Source organism: Monodon monoceros, unplaced genomic scaffold, assembly GCF_005190385.1.
Source record: "Monodon monoceros isolate NGI ecotype Baffin Bay Population unplaced genomic scaffold, NGI_Narwhal_1 Super_Scaffold_11, whole genome shotgun sequence".
NCBI classification, from domain to species: Eukaryota; Metazoa; Chordata; class Mammalia; order Artiodactyla; family Monodontidae; genus Monodon; species Monodon monoceros.
Window position 1 is genome coordinate 72,444,358 of NW_021703767.1, and position 22,227 is coordinate 72,466,584.

Genomic DNA, 22,227 nt, shown 5'->3' on the forward strand with positions numbered 1-22,227 from the left:
ATGACTAACAACATAAGGGACAGGCAGGTAAGTTGAATAGTCTGATGGCAAGGGCTTCACAAGCGCTGACAGGTAAAAATCATTTATGTAAGAAGTTTTCAAATACAAATGCTTTTTAAAATACACATAATAAGTTACTTGTGAATTGCGTCTATAGTATGAGCATGGACTGTTAAGTGTACAACAAAATTCATAAGAAGAGAAACAGAACAGAAGTTGAACTAGCACGGTAAACTTCAACTTTTCCACAATATTCTATTAGTTCAATAACAGATGGAAAAAAAGGGACGAAATATTCTACATATGCCTATAGGGAAAACAATCATTATTTACTACTCTTTAGGACTAGCTCTGCCATTTTTTAAATGTCATATTATTTTATATAAAAAGAGATAATTCAATAAAAAGTAACATTTTTTCCAGTTCAACATATTTTTAAGAAGCAGCCTGGCTATTTGTATATTTGGCCATAATCAGGATGCCAACTCTCAATCTGTGGAACAACTGGGACATAGCTGTCTTGAACAGATAAAGCAGCATAATAAATAATATTTAAATTGGTGAATACAAGAGCTCATCATTGAATTTGCATCTCCTAATAACAAATAAAATACATCAAGCCCTTATATAAAGCTTCTGTGAAAGACCAAATATATGGAAGAACTTTAAACAAGTAGTAAAGTTCTTTTCTGACACAAATGATGTATAAGACATCATCTCTGTCCATTAAAAAGACTGAATACTATTAAGAGAATAATTCAGCTATACTTGAGTAATTAATGAATCAATGAGCAGATAATGAAGATGCATCACTGGAGGACAGTATATATACACTTTAAAATATAATTTGTATTTAGCTTCTAATGATTAAAATGAACTTTTTGACATTTTAAAACTGGAAACATTGCCACTTACAAAATCACAAATATCTTTAAAATTCTACAATTTAAAAAAGGAAAACTTGGAAAAGCAGATTATAGAGTACATTTATGATCTTTATTACACATGGATGATTCTAGTATTGACTCAACATACCAAATAAAACTTTCATTTTTCAAACAACATGAACACATTAAGAATATATTTAAATCTCATCTCAGCTTGTACATTAAAAAAGAAAATCAAATAGGAAACTTAAAATTATATAAGTACTTTCATTACAGTTCATTTCTAGGCAATACAATTGTACTGTGCACAGAGTGAGGTAATACACTAAGAGTTTGAAGTACAAAGATAATATCTGTGCTCACACAGTTGAGAGTATAGAAAAGCCCAAGTTTTACAAATACCTTAAGTTACTGTTTCTCAAAGTGCAGCCCATGAACCAGCAGCATCAGAAGCATCAGAATTGCCCTGCTTGTTAAAAGAATTGCTTGCTAAAGTATATTTCTGTGCTCCATCCAAAAATTATTAGAACAAAATAAGAAGCCACATTACTTGCAAATACCTTTGGTGACTGTTAGTTATATAAAAGTTTGAGAATCAATGCCTTAAATGTTAAAAGTAATTACTGCTATGAAATTACAGGTGAAAAGGTGAAAAAGCCATCTCCACTTATTATTATGAAGATTCTGACTTAAAATTGGTTTTTAAAATGATTAGGTTAAAATGCTTTATAGTTCTTTTAAAAATGTTTGTATAATGTTTAAACTTTATATTGGGAATCTTCATTAAAATACATCACATCTAAGGAAACAAGATTTAAGCAAACAGACTTACAGTTGGTGATATCAGGTGGTGCATAGCCATCATTCATATACATACTTGTGGGTTTTGCCACTTTCAAAAAAACAAAATCAGATGTGTTCTTTAAGGCAGTTACTGCTTCTTCATGAGTAACTTCTTCTAAACACACAGTATTCACCTAAAAGAAAATCCCAAAAGTTTTACTTCTTCCTTCCCACTTGGAATGTCATTTTTCCCCCCTATTGCTCTGGGTATAATCTTCGGTACAATGTTGAATAGGAGTGGTAGTTTGTGTCTTTCTAGGACTTTGCCCATTTCATCTAAGTTACCTAAATGCGTTGGTATAGAGTTATTCATAAATAAAAGTATTCCCTTATGTTCTCTCTTTCATTCCTACTTTTAGAAATTTGAGTCATATTTTTTTTCCTGGTCAGTCTAGCTAAAGGTTTGTCAATTTTTTTTTTTTTTTTTTGCTGTACACAGGCCTCTCACTGTTGTGGCCTCTCCCACTGCGGAGCACATGCTCCGGACGCGCAGGCTCAGTGGCCATGGCTCACGGGCCCAGCTGCTCCGCGGACCAGGGCACGAACCCGCGTCCCCTGCATCGGCAGGCGGACTCCCAACCACTGCACCACCAGGGAAGCCCAAGGTTTGTCAATTTTGTTGATCTTTTCTAAGACCCAAGTTTTGGTTTTGTTGATCTTCTCTACCAACATAGACAACATGGTTGTCCTATTTCCTATGTTGTTAATTTCTGTTCTAATCCTTTCTCTTCTGCTAGCATTAGGTTTAGACTGCTCCTCTTTTTGGTAAACATTTTCTTTTAAAAAGAAATAAAACACTATAAATGTTTCTAGTGTTTTAAATTACAGTGCACTAAACAAATGTTCATTTTAGTATATTTTCCATTTCCCTAATACGTGACTTTATAATCGACTGCAGGAGACTTTTAAATGTTTTGACGAAAACTTCTAAAGGTCACAGAACAATCCTGACTTTCACCACTGATTACTAATAATGCTTCGCAGGATTTCAACTGCATGGTCATTTTTATGGTCCCACCCTACTGTGTACAGTGAGGACTTGCTGCATTTTGAAATACACAACTGTGGTATACTGTTCTTCTGATGGCCTGAAATGAGACATTAGTAACTGTGATGCAAAGAGAGGATTAATAAATGCCACACATTAGAGCTGTCTTCTTTGAAAAGTTAACTCTGGCATGCCCCTCTTGGAACCTGGCCACCACTTTGTGAGAAGCTCAAGTTAGCCATGTGGACAGCCCACTGGAGAACTGAATACTTGGCTAACAGCCCCAGTTGAGTTCCTAGATGACAGCCAAAACCAACCGGTCCACTATATGTGAGCCAACTTGGAGGTGGACCCCTGGCCCTAGTTGAGCCACCCCAGTAGACATTATATGGAATAAAGACAGGCTGCCCTGGCCAAACCTATCCAAATTGCAGAAGTGTAAGCAAATAAATAATTGTTGTCATTTTAGCCACTAATTTTTGTTTTTTCTTATGCAGCATTAGATAACTGATAAAAGAGCTGACAAGATTTGCTGAGGTGATTCAATGTGGAGTGGGAAAGAAAGAGAATGATCCTAAAGTTTTAGACTTGGGGAAATTAGAAGGATAAAGTTCCCGTTTAATGAGATGTGAAAATTATGCAAAGAGCAGAATTTTGGGGGGCAGGGTGGGGTGGGTTGCCGTGATTTGAAAGTTCATTTTTAGATACAGTTGTACTTCGGTATCTGTGGGGGAATGATTCTATAACCCCACTACCCCCATTACCCTCCTCGAGGATAAAAAAAATTTGCAGATTCTCATGTTCCTTACGTAAAATGGCATAGTATTTGCATATAAGCTACGCACACCCTCACCTTATACTTTAAATCATCTTTAGATCACTTATAATACCTAATATAATATAAATGCCATGTAAATTCAAGTTTTGCCTTTCGGGAACTTTCTGGAATTTTTTCCCACCAAATATTTTCGATCTTCAGTTGGTTGAATCCACAGATGCGGAACCCACGGATACAAAGAGCCAACTGTATATTATATTTGAGATGACTCTTGAGACATAGAGAAGGAGACTGAAGTTCAGAAAACAATACTTATTACTATCATGTACAATAAGACCCAGTAAGTTATTTGACCACCTATCAAAGAGAGAAGAGAATATGTTTAAGTATATGAGTCCTGGATCACTTCAATGTTTAGAAGTTAGGGAGAAGATGCACCGAAAAGGAGAATGAGAAGGAATGGCTGGTGAGCTAAGAGGAATAGCAAGATAGAGGGTGACTATCAGGCAAACTGGAAAGAGTGTTTTAAGAAGGAAGAAGGTATGTCAAATGCCTGATACATCAATTAAGGTGAGAATTAAGAATTGAATAATTTCAGTGGAATTGTGGCAACAAAAGCCTCCCTAAATGGTAAATCAGCATGAATTTCTGGCTCCCTACCCCTAAAATTGATTTTGGAAGAAGGATAAAGAAGGCACAGTATGTAAGAAATTAAAAATAAAAGTGAGAAACATAGTGGAGAAAGAAGGTTGTTTGGAACTGGTGTGTGTTGGTGAGGGGGTGTATGCAATGATGAGGGAGTGTTGGTTGTAGCTTGGGGGAAAGAGTGGCAAGTCATAGCTGTGAGAGGATAAGTTAGAGAGAAGCAGTTGAAGGACAGTTCCTTCCTCCTCCCTATCATTAACTCAAAAATAATTAGTTGCTCTTCCTAGCATAACTATTAAAAAAGGGCAAATAAATAAATAGGAGATAGACCAAATCACCACTATACCAGACTTTGTTTGTATGCCTTTTCAGATTCACTTGAGCCTACGTGTCCACTAGGCTTTGGTTGCTTGGTTAGGGGAGAGTCCTAGCTACTGTTACTCTCATATTGTCCCCTACCATTATGAGCTCTTTCATTCAACCTTTTCTGGAGTAAAGGCTGGGCTTGGGTATGGCTGACGTGTTAGAGCTGTAACATATTAGAAGACCACATCTGACCTGTCTAGACCACGAGGCTCTAGCTCTTCTCACGACTTCTGGGTTCAGGGGAAGTGCTGTGCCAGAGTGTGGGAACTGGCTTTCTTAGCATTTGTCCAGAGGGGCTGGGTAACACAGTCAAGAAATCTAGGACAGTTAACCCCCGTGGGGTTAGACTCTAACTAACAAGAGACAGGAGACTAAAAGGCGTCAGTAGATAAAATCCTTTCTTTTCCCTGGATGGCTGGATCTTAAGGTTTAGCAGTTCCACATTGCCTGCCTGGGAGACTGTCCTACATAACAAGCAATCAGCTACATTTTCTTATGATTTTATAGCCAGCTCAGAAACACAATATATTGTATTGGCTTTCCCTCATTCTCTGCCTCACTTTTCATTTTCACTCACTCTAGCTTCTCTGAAGTTATACCTCCCAATAATACCTTAGCAGAGTAGCTTTTCTTCAGGTTTTGTTTTTCTAGGGAACATGAACTAAGACAGTTATTGATGAAGATTGGATAAATTGTGATACAGTCTACAGTCCCAGAATAGAATATTATGAAGAGGGTAAATGAATAAATCTCAGCTCTAGGCAACCATATGGATAAGTCTCAGTAAAACAATATTGAGTGAGAAAAGTATTAAAAAAGACTATATATAGCACAATAGCCTTTAAAAATTTCCAAAACACACACTACTAAACAAAACATTTAGGAATATGTATGTGATTAAGCAATCTTTAAAAAACAAAGGAATGAGGAACACAAGTTGTTGATATTCTAGTTCTTGGGTTGGGTAATGACTAGCAGTTTTTACTATATTATAAATAAAATAATTGATTAATTAATTAAAGTAAGAAAGGGAAAAACAAGGTCACACATGAACAAAGGATGATGATGTTATGAACCTAAGGATTACAACTAAACAATTCTGTGCATCCAAGCCCCTAAACAGAATGAAAGAAAAAGAGAGGGGAGGTAGTAGAGGAAATGGTAGTGGCAAATAAAGAATCATTTTTCAGGTTTTGACTAAAGCAAGACTAGTATTCACTCATGGAAATATCATTTAAACATTTTTGGCACGTAGAAATTCAGTCTGTCAGAAAAAAAAAGACATCAAAGTGATTTTTAAAACAATGGATTTCTTATACTCACTGCTAAAAGTTTATCTCCAATCTGAAGTTTACCATCTTTATGTGCTGCACCTCCTTCAATTATTTTGGTTACATAGATGCTATTATCCCCAGGAATATGTTGATTTCCAACACCTCCTGCAATGCTGAACCCAAGACCTGTATGGAAAACACTAGTTTTAGAATTTCACCAATATATGTAAACTTAAGTCCAAATGACTGAAAACTAGGTGATAATTTCACCAAACTAATGTTTTTTAAAACAGAAAATTATCTATTTACCTATTTTAAAAATCCTAAGTATTTTGTAATCAGGGGCAATTACAAATATAGGTGCTCCTATAGTTACAAATGAGAACCTTTTTACCCCCAGGTTACTTTAAAAAAAAAAAAAAATTATTTATTTATTTAATTGGCTGTGCCAGGTCTTAGTTGTGGCACACAGGATCTTTGTTGTGCTGTGCGGGATCTTTTAGCTGCGGCATGCAGGCTCCTTTAGTTGTGGCATACGGGATCTAGTTCCCTGACCAGGGATCGAACCCGGTCCCCTGCATTGGGAGCGTGGAGTCTTTAGCCGCTGGACCACCAGGGAAGACCCCCCCACCCCCACCCAGGTTACTTCTTAAAGTGTCTTTGTAAAATGCATTTGTTTATTAGTTCAAAGAGATGGTGTAAAATTGCTTCACTTTTGTTTCCATCATAATTGCACTTCTTACTAACACTTTTAACACTTCCACAAGATTAAAACTGAGAAAAAAAAATTGGTGGTGGGCAGAACCAACAGCTTCAGAAATGCAGATGCTGCTTCTCTTTTCAATATTCTATGAATTAATTTTAAGTAAGGAGCTTCAATAATTCATAAATCCCATAGCTTTGACGCCAAACCTGTAGCTCTCTATGCATTTTTCCATGAAGCCACAAATTAGAATCAATATTTCCATTTATCCTCAATGCCATCCATGTTTTCAAAATTCAGATCACATCCTAACAGTCTTCATTGCAGATGTAACTACTGATGACATGTTCATAAATATTTTTTTCTCTTAGCCTGTGTATCTGCATTTTATGCACTTTGTAGATTAACGATTACAAGTTAATATCAACACTACACATGACTGCATACTATTCTACTTAAGACAAAAATCAGTAGAAATAACACAGAAATTCTAAAAATTCACTAAGTTCTGTAGTTTACCAGCATTGTTAATCTTAGAATGTATGTCATAAATAACTTCATAGTTACATTTCACTTAGAGATTTCTTACTTAATAATTTGTCTTTGTTTGATTTATTTCATACCTTTAGGACCTTTAATGAGCTTTATTTCCATTATTTTTTCTGATACTGGTTTCCGTCTTTTTACGTACAAGCGTACAATAGATCCCGCTTCTTTCAATGCTTCAACTGCTTTGCTATGTGTCACATCACGAACGTCTACTTCATTTACTCGCAATATACAGTCATTGACCCTGAGGAAAAAAAACATTAAAAATTAAATATTAAAATTTTAATATCAATTTTTCTCTTTGCCAATTTTCTTTTCTTGACAAGAGAATTATTTACTAGAATTATTTATAAGAAACTGCATGTTAAATTCCAATGTATCAAAAACTCATATAAATACAAACATTTCCCAAGGGCCAGCAAAGGAAACAGTGCAAATAATAGATCATTATACAAAAATATTAAATAATAACGACAGCTATAATTTTTTTTTTTTTTTGGCTGTGTCTGGGTCTTCGTTGCTGCACGTGGGCTTTCTCTAGTTGCGGCGAATGGGGGCTACTCTTTGTTGCGGTGCATGGGCTGCTCATTGCGGTGGCGGTCCCTCGTTGGGGAGCACAGGTTCTAGGCACGCGGTCTTCAGCAGTTGCAGCACGTGGGCTCAGTAGTTGTGGAACACGGGCCTTAGAGGGCGTAGGCTTTAGTAGTGGCCGTGCATGGGCTTAGCAGTTGTGGCTCGAGGGCTCTAGAGCGCAGCCTCAGTAGTTGTGGCACATGGGCTTAGCTGCTCTGCAGCATGTGGGATCTTCCCAGACCAGGGAGCGAACCCGTGTCCCCTGCTTTGGCAGGCAGATTCCTAAACACTGTGCCACCAGGGAAGTCCCGACAGCTGTAATTTGTATGATTACGTATAGAAATTAAGATATTTTAGAAAAACAGCAAATATTTATTTAGCACTAACCACATGCTAGGAACTTCTTTTAGTGTTTTAACCCTTACAACAATCTGTAAGGTAGATACATATTTATATCCCCATTTTATAGATAGAAAAACTGAGGTACAAAGTTTAAATAACTTTCCCAAGGCCACCCTGACAATGACTAACAGAGCAGTGATTCAAACATAAAAAATCTGAGGCTCAGACTGAATAACTAGCTTAAGGTCACAGCAGCAAAACTGAGATTAATTCATTGATTTACCAAAAAATAAACTAATCTCAGTTTCAACTGCATGGTATTCATGTAGAAAAAAAATAAGAAAACAAATTAAAAGATGGTCATCTCAAATTGGGCAGGGACGGGGAACAAAACAATTAAAACATTGAAAGTGATCATGATAAACTTCTATATCTAATTAACTTTTTTAGAGAAAAGAAATTCTATATCCAAAGACAGTGACACCTCAGAGTTAGTACTATAGGTATGTTCTCCAGTTAAACAAATGGAGCATACTAATTTTCACACATGAAGCACAAATAAAAGGCCAATAACAGAATCAGGAAGTAAATATTTACATTTACATGAAAGTCAAATTATTGATTTCATATTTAATTTCATTAATATACCACTTATCATATCCAGTGAGAAGTTTAGAAACTGAAAAGCTGTATAAGGCATGAACAGCCTTAAAATAAGATACTGTTTTTAACAGACCATATATAATCCTTAGTCCTAAAACTTTAGAAAACCATCACCATGTATAAAAAGCAACAAATAAGGCAACAAGAAAAGTGCCACAATCTATGGTCTAAGGAAACAACAAAGTATGCTAAAGATATTTTCTGAAATGGAACATTACATTTAAACAAAAGACCAATATTACTTACATTTATTCACTTTAGAAAATAGATTAATTTATTTAAAGTTTGCATAATCTTTACTACTCTTTGTGGTCTGGGATACCAACTCAGATATATATGATTCCCTGTACCTTAAATAAGCGTATACACGTTTCCCACTCAGAAAATAACACATTTTGTGAATGTATTTGAACATACAATGGGAAATCTATGATTTCTATAAATTTGCTCAGAAATATTTAAACAGTCAAATTTATTATTCAAAATGCTTAACTTCTAAGATAAAACTGAATTCCTAATTGAAAAGAGGGAAAATGCTTAAAGCACAATTATCTCATTTATTCGATATCTGAGCATCTACCTTATGTTAGTTATTATGATAGTGTTCATTTGTATTTATTCATTGTACAGTTTGCCTCAAGAAAAAGATACAAAGAGGGTTTGGTATCACAACATAAAATGCAAAACATACCGCAATCTTCCATCTTGGGCAGCTGCTCCCCCTGCAATTATTTTGGTAATGAAAATACTTGAGTCATCTCCAATGTGTGGGTTGTCTGTACCTCCTGCAATGCTGAAACCAAGCCCTGAATTTCCCTGGGGATAGAGGGGAAAAAAATTGACACTGAATAATAATCTTTATTGATAGGTTCCTGTCATTATAGGACCTAGAAACTGTACTAACATAGGGAACACACACATAAAGGCATATGTATAGGAAATATGATGATTTTAAATTAAGAAATATAAGGAAAGCTCTTTTTTCTCTATGAATTCAGAGGTATTACTGCTGAATATGTGAGGCTGATGATGTACTGAGTACTTCTGGACTCTGGTCTACGATTCCTTCTTTAAAATTATGTGCAGTTTGTCCTTGGAGAGGTTTCACTATTAGGTCTCTTTCTTTTAGGCTGCATCTTGCTCATGTTTGGTAAGGCAAATTGCTCCCAAGAGAAAAACAATGAAGTGATCCTTCTGCTGCTGTTATTTCCGAGTAGGTAATACCAATATATTATTTCATCCTAAATTTTTAAAAAAGGGGTACTGGGTGGTGCTTTTCTTCTGCTAACTTTGCCATCAGCTTATTTTAAAATGACCAAATTGTATGAGCTAAGTAACACAGCCATCATCCTTGATGTGTTTAACCAAGACACCTGACCAGCAAAAGGCAGTTTTTAATACTGAAAGTCCAACTGGAGAACTTAACATTGGTGTACTTTCTTGACAGCAGTCAATTTTGCCAAAGTAGCATTACACTTCTTGCTTATTTTATTTACGTACTAGATTTTTGAATAATATTTTCTTTGAAGAAAGGGTTCTACTGCTACAAAAAGCAAAACTGATCTAAGCAAAGGTATTAAACGTTTATTTTTGCAAGAATGTTCTAACTTTGGTTTTCAGGCAGCTCAAATAAGTGGGTATATCTGGATCTATTACTAAACTGTTTGTATTAAATAGCTTAGAATTTCACTAGACTATGACATGTCCTAAAATTCTATTTTAATAAAAAAATTTTTTCAGTCTAAACTCTTCAAGAGGTACTAGAGTATCAATAATAGTATCAATAGGTTGTATGGGGCTACCAAGTTACTCAGGTATTCGAGTTCTCGTTTTTACTTGTTTTTTAAAAAATTGAGATATAATTACAAATAACTTTGTGTAAGTTTAAGGTATACAACATATTGATTTGATACATTTATATAGTACAATATGATTACCACCTTAGCTTTATTTAGCTAACACCTGTATGAGGTCACATAATTGCCATTTATTTTTTGTGGTGAGAACATTTAAGATCTAGTCTCTTAGCAATTCTGAAGATTATAATACAGTATTGTTGATTATATTCACTACCTGTGCATTAGATCTCTGGAACTTATTCATCTTCTAGTTGCAAGTTTTTATACTTTAACAACATCTCCCCAATTCCTGGTACATAAGCTCTTTAATCAATGAAAAATACAATGTACAGTTCTGACTAAACAGAGGAATTTAAAAGGTACTGGGAAAAAATGAAAAGATGAATAAGATAAAAAGTTAGGACTATATGTCAAGAAATCTCAATAAAGCTGGGAAAAAACCAACAAAATGCCACATTAAAATGTGTACAATACATTAATACTCTATTTACTTGTAAGACTCAGTCATCCATGCCACTTGAACAGGTGGGCCCAAATTCAGGTAAACAGGCAATAAAAATCTATTATCCCTCTGAAGTCTATTTTTATTCAGTTTATTCTGGCTTCAAACGTAAACAAATCTAATTACCTAGGATTTTAAATATACAGACATTCAGTTACTTAGAAAATTCAGTTATGCAGAGCACTTCATTTCCCAAAAATGCTGGTCAGACAAGGTGGCTCTGCTAAAATACAGTATCAATTAAATGCAGATATTCTTAAGGGGAAAATACATCAAGAAAATTTACACATCTGAATTGTATCCTTAAATTATTTTCTGACTGGGGGAATGGATAAGAAGTTTTCAATAAGGTTTTTTCCATTAAATCTATGGTTTTTATCTTGCTGGGAAACAAAACTGATACAATGACCATATTACTAGGATATTAAATACTTATTTAAAATAAATATTTTACTATGTGAAAGATAAATAATAAAATTAAAAACTGAGAAAAATCTGAGAAACTGTCAGTCTAGAGGAGCACAAGGAGACATCATAACTAAATGTAATGTGGTATTCCAGATGCGATCCTGGAAGAGAAAAACATAAAAAGTAAGGAAATCCAAATAAAGTAGACTTCAGTTAATAATAATATATCACTATTGGTTCATTAGTTGAAAAAAATGTATTCTAGTAATGAAAAGATGTTAATAATAGGTGAAACTGAGTCCAGGGTAAATGGAAACTCTCTGTACTACTTTTCTGTAAATCTAAAACTATATTAAATAAAAAGTTTATTTAAAAAAAAAAGGTTATTAAAGAAAAGCAACATGTTCTGAAAATGCCATGGCTAATTTTATACGTGGACTCATTAAAGAAACTAATATTATATGGTTCTGAAAGGTGATCTTCCTTGGATCCTATATGAAAGAGCAGTATATTTAAAGAGTTATTTAAAGCAACAGGTTTATGCATAAAAACTTAAGATAATTAATAGTTTTTACCCTTTCAAGTGTGATTTCTTCATATTCATAATCTGCATCAGTGCCATTAACCTAATGGGGGAAAAAAAAGAAGTAGCACAGAAATTTAGAGTGTGAAATTTAAAATGGCAAGACATAATTTTTGCATGATTTCTTAATAAAAACCTGTTAAATGTGATAGTAATCAAATAATATAGCTTGATTTTAATAGTTTTAGGGAAGATTTTCAAGGAATGGAAGAATACAAATGTATTAATGAGTTGACACTCATGATATTGTGACTTTCACATACAGAAAGGGTACATTCAGCTTTTAATACTTACTGAACTCTTGACTCTCTTCTCTGCCTTGATCCACACATCTAATCAGCTGCCAATTCTTACTGACTTAAATATTTCATTTCTTCCTGAAAACCATCACCCCTTCATTTTCATTGCTATTACCTTGCTTCAAAAGCCTTTGTTAACTCATCTGGACTACTGCAAGTGTAATCTACCCAATCTCTTAGATTACTGTTCTCCATTGCTCAAATCATTCTAATGTGTTTTACATAGATGGATCTTTATGGAGCCCATGTATAACATACTTGCTCCAAAATTCTCAAAAACTCTCATACAAGGCTCTGTATGAACTGACCCCAATCTATCACTCAACTTCATTCTAACATGTTTCTCACCTCTTCATGAGCCTTATATACCATCACACTTGAATGACTTCCTCCTTCCTTTACATATCCTGCAAGTTCCTCCCTCCACATCTGTTACTTTATTGCTTCCTCGGTCAAATTTCAGTTACATATTTCATGTCCAACTTTGATTCACTATTCACATTCTTGCTTACACCATACAGACCAAGCACTTTCTCTCATTCCTTCTAATTTATTCCATGTCTCCTCCTGGAAGAAGTAATTCCCATAGCAAAGGCCACTGGTGAAGGCTGAATAGTGCATGGAATCACATTAACTGGGATTCAAATCATTGCTTTAACATTTCTGGTGATACGAAGCTGGGCAAAATACCCAAACTAATAAGTCAAACAGGGATTGTGATAAACTTCATCTCCAGATGCATCCCATCCTTCCATCACAAGTGCTCTTCTGCAATATGATTGAACCATCCTACCATCAAGAGATGTTATCTACTTCCCCTTCCCTCGGATCTAGGCAGGTTCTAGATGACCTCTGTTAAAAAGAATGTGGCACAAATGCTTTGTGGTTTTTGAATCTAGGTCATGTGATGCCTTGTAGTGTTTGCCTTTGTCTTAGAATGCACATTCTTAGAATCCAGAAGCTATAATGTGAGGAAACTCAAAGATCCTATGAAGAGATTCAAATGAAGGAGCATCAAGACCCCTGGCCAAAAGCCCCAGCTGCACCTCTAACCGGCAACTAGCACTAACTGCCGGCCATGGTCAATGAGGCTATTTTGGATCTTCCAGTCTTTTCCAGTGCCCCAGCCAAGATCGTGTAAAACAGAACTATCCAGTTAACCCAGAAAATCATGAGAAATAATGAATTATTTTTAAAGCCACGAAGTTTCAGGGTGGTTTGTTATACAGCAATAAAATAATGAAACAACAGAATAATGAAATCCATGTAAGGTAGTCTGTTTTCTTCACCATACTATAAGAAGCAACCCCTAATTCAGGTCCAAAGCAGGAGCTAGGGGTTTTTTTCCTGAGGATTTTTGAAACTCATCTCTACTACTTTTTTGGGTTCTTAATTCTTATGGTTCTAATGGATACAAACCCAATTGCTACTTTGTTTCATCTTCTTTTTCAACTGAAGAGATTTTCTTCTTGTTTTTGAAATTATGTTATACATATGTGTGTATACACACACAAATACACATACATATATATACAAACATATATACATACACACAATATATCTGTGTATATATATATAAATCTATGATTTATATGCCTATAGAGTGCAGGAGGGTTATACATATGCATACCCTGCCAACTTGACTGGAAGTTCTTTTTTTTTTTTTTTTTGCGGTACGTGGGCTTCTCACTGTTGTGGCCTCTCCCATTGCGGAGCACAGGCTCCGGACGCGCAGGCCCAGTGGCCATGGCCCACGGGCCCAGCCGCTCCGCGGCATGTGGGATCCTCCTGGACTGGGGCACGAACCCGCGTCCCCCGCATCGGCAGGTGGACCCTCAACCACTGCACCACCAGGGAAGCCCTGGAAGTTCTTTTTTATGAGTAAAAATAAAATCTGTATCTGCAGCTATACCACTCTTCTTATTCTAAAGGTTATTTGTATCATCTATACTTTTTCGTGCTCAGACTTGCTAAAAGTCTATCAGTCTTTATCAAAGAAGTACTTTTAACATCACTGATTTATTACATTCTATGCTATTACATTCTGCTTTTATTTTTTATCAATTCTTTACTCTTTCCTTAGGCCCTTTATAAAGCTTCTTGAGTTGAATGCGCAATTCATTTATGCTTATTACTTTTTCTATTTTTAGAAACACCCATTAAAGTTAATAAATTTTCCTTGGCATATGGCTTTTGCCAAATCCCCAAACTGCTACATTGGGCTCTATTTTTGTCCATTTGTTCATTTCTAAATAGCCTGAAATTTTATTCTGGAAAACATTTCCAAGTCAGTATACTTATACAGTCCTTTTGGTGTTAATATGTAATATAGTATAAATTTTTGTGTTGTGAGCTTATGGACTTCTGATTTAAGGTATTTGAGATTTTCACCATTAAGCCTTCTCAAAAGGTAGGTACTCCAAGCTTGACCCACCACCAGTCCCTCCCATCAGGAAACCTGCACAAGCCTCTCAAATAGCCTCATCCACCAGAGGACAGACAGCAGAAGCAAGAACTACGATCCTGCAGCCTGTGGAACAGAAATCATATTCACAGAAAGACAGACAAGATGAAAAGGCAGAGGGCTATGTACCAGATGAAGGAACAAGACAAAACCCCAGAAAAACAACTAAATGAAGTAGAGATATGCAACCTTCCAGAAAAAGAATTCATAATAATGACAGTGAAGATGATCCAGGACCTCGGAAAAACAATGGAGGCAAAGATCGAGAAGATGCAAGAAATGTTTAACGAAGACCTAGAAGAATTAAAGAACAAACAGAGATGAACAATACAGTAACTGAAATGAAAAATACACTAGAAGGAATCAGTAGCAGAATAAGTGAGGCAGAAGAATGGATAAGTGAACTGGAAGACAGAATGGTGGAATTCACTGCTGCAGAACAAAGAAAAAAGGATAAAAAGAAATGACAGCCTAAGAGACCTCTGGGACAACATTAAACGCAACAACATTCGCATTATAGGGGTCCCAGAAGGAGAAGAGAGAGAGAAAGGAACCAAGAAAATATTTGAAGAGATTATAGTCGAAAACTTCCCTAACATGGGAAAGGAAATAGCCACCCAAGTCCAGGAAGCGCAGCGAGTCCCACACAGGATAAACCCAAGGAGAAACAGGCCAAGACACACAGTAATCAAACTGACAAAAATTAAAGACAAAGAAAAATTATTGAAAGCAGCAAGGGAAAAACAACAAATAACATACAAGGGAACTCCCATAAGGTTAACAGCTGATTTCTCAGCAGAAACTCTACAAGCCAGAAGGGAGTGGCATGATATACTTAAAGTGATGAAAGGGAAGAACCTACAACCAAGATTACTCTACCCGGCAAGGATCTCATTCAGATTCAATGGAGAAATCAAAAGCTTTACAGACAAGCAAAAGCTAAGAGAATTCAGCACCACCAAACCAGCTCTACAACAAATGCTAAAGGAACTTCTCTAAGTGGGAAACACAAGAGAAGAAAAGGACCTACAAAAACAAATCCAAAACAATTAAGAAAATGGTCATAGGAACATGCATATTGATAATTACCTTAAACGTGAATGGATAAATTGCTCCAACCAAAAGACACAGGCTTGCTGAATGGATACAAAAACAAGACCCATATATATGCTGTCTACAAGAGACCCACTTCAGACCTAGGAACACATACAGACTGAAAGTGAGGGCATGGAAAAAGATATTCCATGCAAATGGAAATCAAAAGAAAGCTGGAGTAGCAACACTCAAATCAGATAAAATAGACTTTAAAATAAAGAGTGTTACAAGAGACAAGGAAGGACACTACATAATGATCAAGGGATCAATCCAAGAAGAAGATATAACAATTATAAATATATATGCACCCAACATAGGAGCACCTCAATACATAAGGCAACTGCTAACAGCTGTAAAAGAGGAAATCAACAGTAACACAATAATAGTGGGGGACTTTAACACCTCACTTACACCAATGGACAGATCATCCAAAATCAAAATAAATAAGGAAACAGAAGCTTTAAATGACACAATAAATCAGGTAGATTTAATTGATATTTATAGGACATTCCATCCAAAAACAGCAGATTACACTTTCTTCTCAAGTGCGCACGGAACATTCTCCAGGATAGATCACCTCTTGGGTCACAAATCAAGCCTCAGTAAATTTAAGAAAATTGAAATCATATCAAGCATCTTTTATGATGACAACGCTATGAGATTAGAAATGAATTACAGGGGAAAAAATGTAAAAAGCAAAAACACATGGAGGCTAAAAACTACATTACTAAATAACCAAGAGATCACTGAAGAAATCAAAGAGGAAATCAAAAAATACCTAGAGACAATGACAATGAAAACATGACGATCCAAAACCTATGGGATACAGCAAAAGCAGTTCTAAGAGGGAAGTTTATAGCTATACAAGCCTACCTCAAGAAACAACTCAAAAATAATCTAACCTTACACCTAAAGGAACTAGAGAAAGAAGAACAAACAAAACCCAAAGTTAGCAGAAGGAAAGAAATCATAAAGATCAGAGCAGAAGTAAATGAAATAGAAACAAAGAAGACAATAGCAAAGATCAATAAAACTAAAAGCTGGTTCTTTGAGAAGATAAACTAAATTGATAAACCATTAGCCAGACTCATCAAGAAAAAGAGGGAGAGGACTCATATCAATAAAATTAGAATTGAAATTACCACAGACACAGAGAAGTTACCACAGACACCACAGAAATACAAAGCATCCTAAGAGACTACTACAAGCAACTCTATGCCAACAAAATGGACAACCTGGAAGAAATGGACAAATTCTTAGAAAGGGATAACCTTCCAAGACTGAACCAGGAAGAAATAGAAAATATGAACAGACCAGTCAAAAGTAATGAATTTGAAACTGTGATTAAAAATCTTCCAACAAACAAAAGTCCAGGACCAGATGGCTTCACAGGTGAATTCTATCAAACATTTAGAGAAGAGCTAACACCCATCCTTCTCAAACTCTTCCAAAAAACGGGAGGAAGGAACACTCCCAAACTCATTCTGTGAGGCCACCATCACCTTGATACCAAACCAGACAAAGATACTACAAAAAAGGAAAATTACAGACCAATATCACTCATGAATATAGCTGCAAAAATCCTCAACAAAATACTAGCAAACAAAATCCAACGACACATTAACAGGATCATACACCATGATCAGGTGGGATTTATCCCAGGGATGCAAGGATTCTTCAGTATACATAAATCAATCGATCTGATACACCATATTAACAAATTGAAGAAGAAAAACCATATGATCATTTCAATAGATGCAGAGAAAGCTTTTGACAAAATTCAACACCCATTTATGATGAAAACTCTCCAGAAAGTGGGCATAGAGGGAACATACCTGAACATAATAAAGACCATATATGACAAACCCACAGCAAACATCATCCTCAATGGCGAAAAACTGAAAGCATTTCCTCTAAGATCAGGAACAACACAAGGATGTCCACTCTCACCGCTATTATTCAACATAGTTTTGGAAGTCCTAGCCATGGCAATCAGAGAAGAAAAAGAAATAAAAGAAATACAAATTGGAAAAGAAGTAAAACTGCCACTGTTTGCAGATGACATGATACTATACATAGAGAATCCTAAAGATGCCACCAGAAAACTACTAGACCTAATCAATGACTTTGGTGAAGTTGCAGGATACAAAATTAATGCACAGAAATCTCTTGCATTCCTATACACTAATGATGAAATATCCGAAAGAGAAATTAAGGAAACACTCCCATTTACCACTGCAACAAAAAGAATAAAATACCTAGGAATAAACCTTCGTAGGGAGACAAAAGACCTGTATGCAAAAAACTATAAGACACTGATGAAAGAAATTAAAGATGACACCAACAGATGGAGAGATATACCAGGTTCTTGGATTGGAAGAATCAATATTCTGAAAATGACTATACTACCCAAAGCAATCTACAGAGTCAATGCAATCCCTATCAAATTACCAATGGCATTTTTAATGGAACTAGAACAAAAAAATCTTAAAATTTGTATGGAGACACAAAAGACCCCGAACAGCCAAAGGAATCTTGAGGGAAAAAAACGTAGCTGCAGGAATCAGACTCCCTGACTTCAGACTATACTACAAAGCTACAGTAATCAAGACAATACGGTGCTGGCACAAAAATAGAAACACAGATCAATGGAACATGATAGCAAGCCCAGAGGTAAACCCACGCACCTATGGTCAACTAATCTATGACAAAGGAGGCAAGAATATACAATGGAGAAAAGACAGTCTCTTCAATAAGTGGTGCTGGGAAAACTGGACAGCTACATGTAAAAGAATGAAATTAGAACACTCCCTAACACCATACACAAAAATAAACTCAAAATGGATAAGAGACCTAAAGGTAAGACCAGACACTATAAAAGTCTTAGAGGAAAACATAGGAAGAACACTCGCTGACATAAATCACAGCAAGAATTTTTTGATCCACCTCCTAGAGTAATAGAAATAAAAACAAAAATAAAGAAATGGGACCTAATGAAACTTAAAAGTTTTGCACGGCAAAGGAAACCATAAACAAGATGAAAAGACAACCCTCAGAATGGGAAAAAATATTTGCAAATGAATCAATGGAGAAAGGATTAATCTCCAAAATATATAAACAGCTCATGCAGCTCAAAATTAAAAAACAAACAACCCAATCCAAAAATGGGCAGAAGACCTAAATAGACATTTCTCCAAAGAAGACATACAGATGGCCAAGAAGCACATGAAAAGCTGCTCAACATCACTAATTATTAGAGAAATGCTAATCAAAACTACAATGAGGTATCAGCTCACACCAGTTAGAGGGCTTCATCGGAAAATCTACAAGCAACAAATGCTGGAAAAGGTGTGGAGAAAAGGGAACCCTCTTGCACTCTTGGTGGGAATGTAAGCTGATACAGCCACTATGGAGAACAGTATGGAAGTTCCTTAAAAAACTAAAAATAGAATTATCATATGATCCAGCAATCCCACTACTGGGCATATACCCAGAGAAAACCACAATTTAAAAAGACACACGCAGCCCAATGTTCACTGCAGCACTCTTTACAACAGCCAGGTCATGGAAGCAACCTAAATGCCCATCAACAGACAAATGGATAAGGAGAATGTGGCACATATATACAATGGAATATTACTCAGCCATAAAAAGGAATGAAATTGGGTCATTTGTTGAGACGTGGATGGATCTAGAGACTGTCATATAGAGTGAAGTAAGTCAGAAAGAGAAAAACAAATATCGTATATTAACGCACATATGTGGAGCCTCGAAAAATGGTACAGATGAACCAGTTTTCAGGGCAGAAACTGAGACACAGATGTAGAGAACAAACGTGTGGACACCAATGGGGGAAAGCCGCGGGGGGGTGGGGGTGGTGTTGTGATGAATTGGGAGGTTGGAATTGACATGTATACACTGATGTGTATACAAACTGATGACTAATAAGAACCGCTGTATTAAAAAAGAAAAAAAAAAAAGGTAGGTACTTAGTAAACGTCCTTGACGCTTCACTTAATGCCAAGTCATGATGTATTGATATCTGGTGAGGATTCACGGTAGCACAGAGTAATTTAACAAAGGTGAAAAGTGAGAAGGCCATATGAACCCCAGATGACTTTATTCCTATATGCTTAATAACCTGAAACTGTCTGATAATTTCATGTATAGAGACAATTCAATAACATCATTAAACACGTTCAAACTGGGCTTCTAAATGCCAAGAATACATTATCAAAACCACAATTACTCTACAAGTACCACTTTATTAACAGTAAAGGTACAAAAAAATAATGTTGGTGTAATATTTTCAAAAGCTATATAGTTTCCAGCAAAACTACAAAATGGTTGATTTGCTTAGTTTTCTTTTTATAATAGCTTTACAAAATGTGGCTTCCAACAGGAAAGAAATGCTTGGCTAATGGGTTTATCACTCTCAATTAACAGGATAACGTGAGAGGTAAGCTGTGTATAAAATGAGAGAAGAGAGGTCAATCTTTAGACAACGTAATATTTTACTGACAAAATATTTTTCCCCCTTAAAAATAGAAAAGAATAGATTTAGAATACTTCTTGAGAACTGTAATTTTAGTACTTCCCAGGTTTTGAATTTAGTCCTATTAACAAAATGGGATTGTGTATCAGGGGTGGGGGGAAAGCTGGAGAAGAAAGTAGAAGTGGATTGGAGCCTGATTGTGAAAGGTCTTGACTGCTTCCCTGATGAATGAGAAATATTCTTGAAAGTTTTGGAGCATCAAGTAGGTTTAACAGATTTTCCAGAAAAAGAATTGTGGCAGTATGTAACAGAAATGGAGAGAAATTGGAGAAAAGTAAATTGATAAAGAAGTTATGGCAATAATTTGGGTAAAAGGAAGAAATTCCAAAGACACTTAAGAACTGGTGGTAAATTTCTAAATATTAAAAAAAAAATCTTAATATTAATGGGGAAAAAGTCCCATAAGGTCATAACTAAGAACAACTACTGTATAATATACCTGACCAGGAAAAAAAATCAGATTATATAACATATAGCAAAGATGAGTTGTATTCCACTGATCTAATATGGTTTGGGACAAGAACTATGCTGCTTTAATTAGACAGTGTTTTGTTATCTGCAGGGAAATCCCTCCAAATTACTTTTATTTAAAATTTTACTTGGTTATTTTGAGTTTTTAACTTTGCTACATCAACACTGTCCAAAAGAAGTTTCTGTGATGATGGAAGTGTAAAATAATCTGCCTTTTCCAATACAGGAGTTACTTACCCACACATGGTTACTGAGTGCTTGAAATGTGACTACTGAAACAGAGAAACTATATTTTAAATATTATTGAATTTTGATCAATATAAATTAAATACCAACACATGGCCAGTGGCTTACTATTTTGGAAGATGCAGTTCTAGATGAATCATTAAGTCTAACTCCATCCCTCCAAAACACATGTACATATTCTCTTTTCTCTCTCCTCCTTTTAAGTATTAATATCAATTAATACTTAAAACTGAGTATAATACATCATACTTAATGGTAAAAGACTGAAAGCTTTCTCCCAAGGATCAGGAACAAAACAAGAATGTTTGCTCTGCAACTTCTATAAAACATTTTAAGGGAGGTTCTAGCCATGGCAATTAGGCAAGAAAAATAAATAAAAGGCATCTTCATTGGAAAGGAAGAAGTAAAACTATCTCTGTAGATGACATGAAAATATAGAAATCCAAAGGAATCTACATGAAAAACACCATTAGAGCTAATAAATGAGTTCAGTAACATTGCAGGTAGAAGATCAATACCCCCAAATCCATTATATTCCCATGTTAGCAATGAAAAATCCATAAATGAAATTAAGAAAACAATTTCATTTATAATAGCATTAAAAGAATAAAAATACACAGGAATAAATTTAACAAAAGAAGTGTAGGACATGTATACTGAAAATTATAAAACATTGGTAACAAAATTAAAGATGTAAGTGAATGGAAAGACAGTCTGTGTTCATGGACTGAGAGACATAATGTTGATAAAATGACAATAATCCCCAGATACTTGTGTGCCAATGTTTACCACAGCATTATTCACAACAGGCAAAAGGTGGAAACAACCCAAGAGTCCATCAAGAGAAGGATGAATAAACAAAACGTGGTGTGTGTGTGTGTGTATATATATATATATATAAAATGAAAAATAATTCAGCCATAAAATGGACTGACATTCTGACACATGCTACAACATAGATGAACCTTGAAAACATTATGCTAAGTGAAAGCAGCCAGATACAAAAGGCCACATATTGTATGATTCTATTTATACGAACAGTCCAGAAAAGACAAAGCCATAGTGACAGAAAATAGATTAGTGGTTGCCAGGGGCTGAGGTAAGGGCAGAATGGGGAGTGACTACTAACAGGTA

The 22,227-nt window shown here is 35.4% G+C and overlaps 1 protein-coding gene across 14 annotated transcripts in view; it reads right to left on the bottom strand.

Annotated features, from left to right (window-relative positions):
- DLG1 (discs large MAGUK scaffold protein 1) overlaps positions 1-22,227 on the bottom strand; it is a 284,649-nt gene that overhangs the window by 112,487 nt on the left and 149,935 nt on the right. For all 14 annotated transcript variants that reach the window (XM_029215162.1, XM_029215160.1, XM_029215159.1 and 11 more), the window contains 5 exons: positions 11,956-12,006; positions 9,303-9,427; positions 7,108-7,277; positions 5,831-5,967; positions 1,720-1,864 (listed from right to left, as the gene is read on the bottom strand). In XM_029215162.1, coding sequence (XP_029070995.1) covers positions 1,720-1,864; positions 5,831-5,967; positions 7,108-7,277; positions 9,303-9,427; positions 11,956-12,006 — 628 coding nt within the window. The remainder of the gene's footprint in view (positions 1-1,719; positions 1,865-5,830; positions 5,968-7,107; positions 7,278-9,302; positions 9,428-11,955; positions 12,007-22,227) is intronic.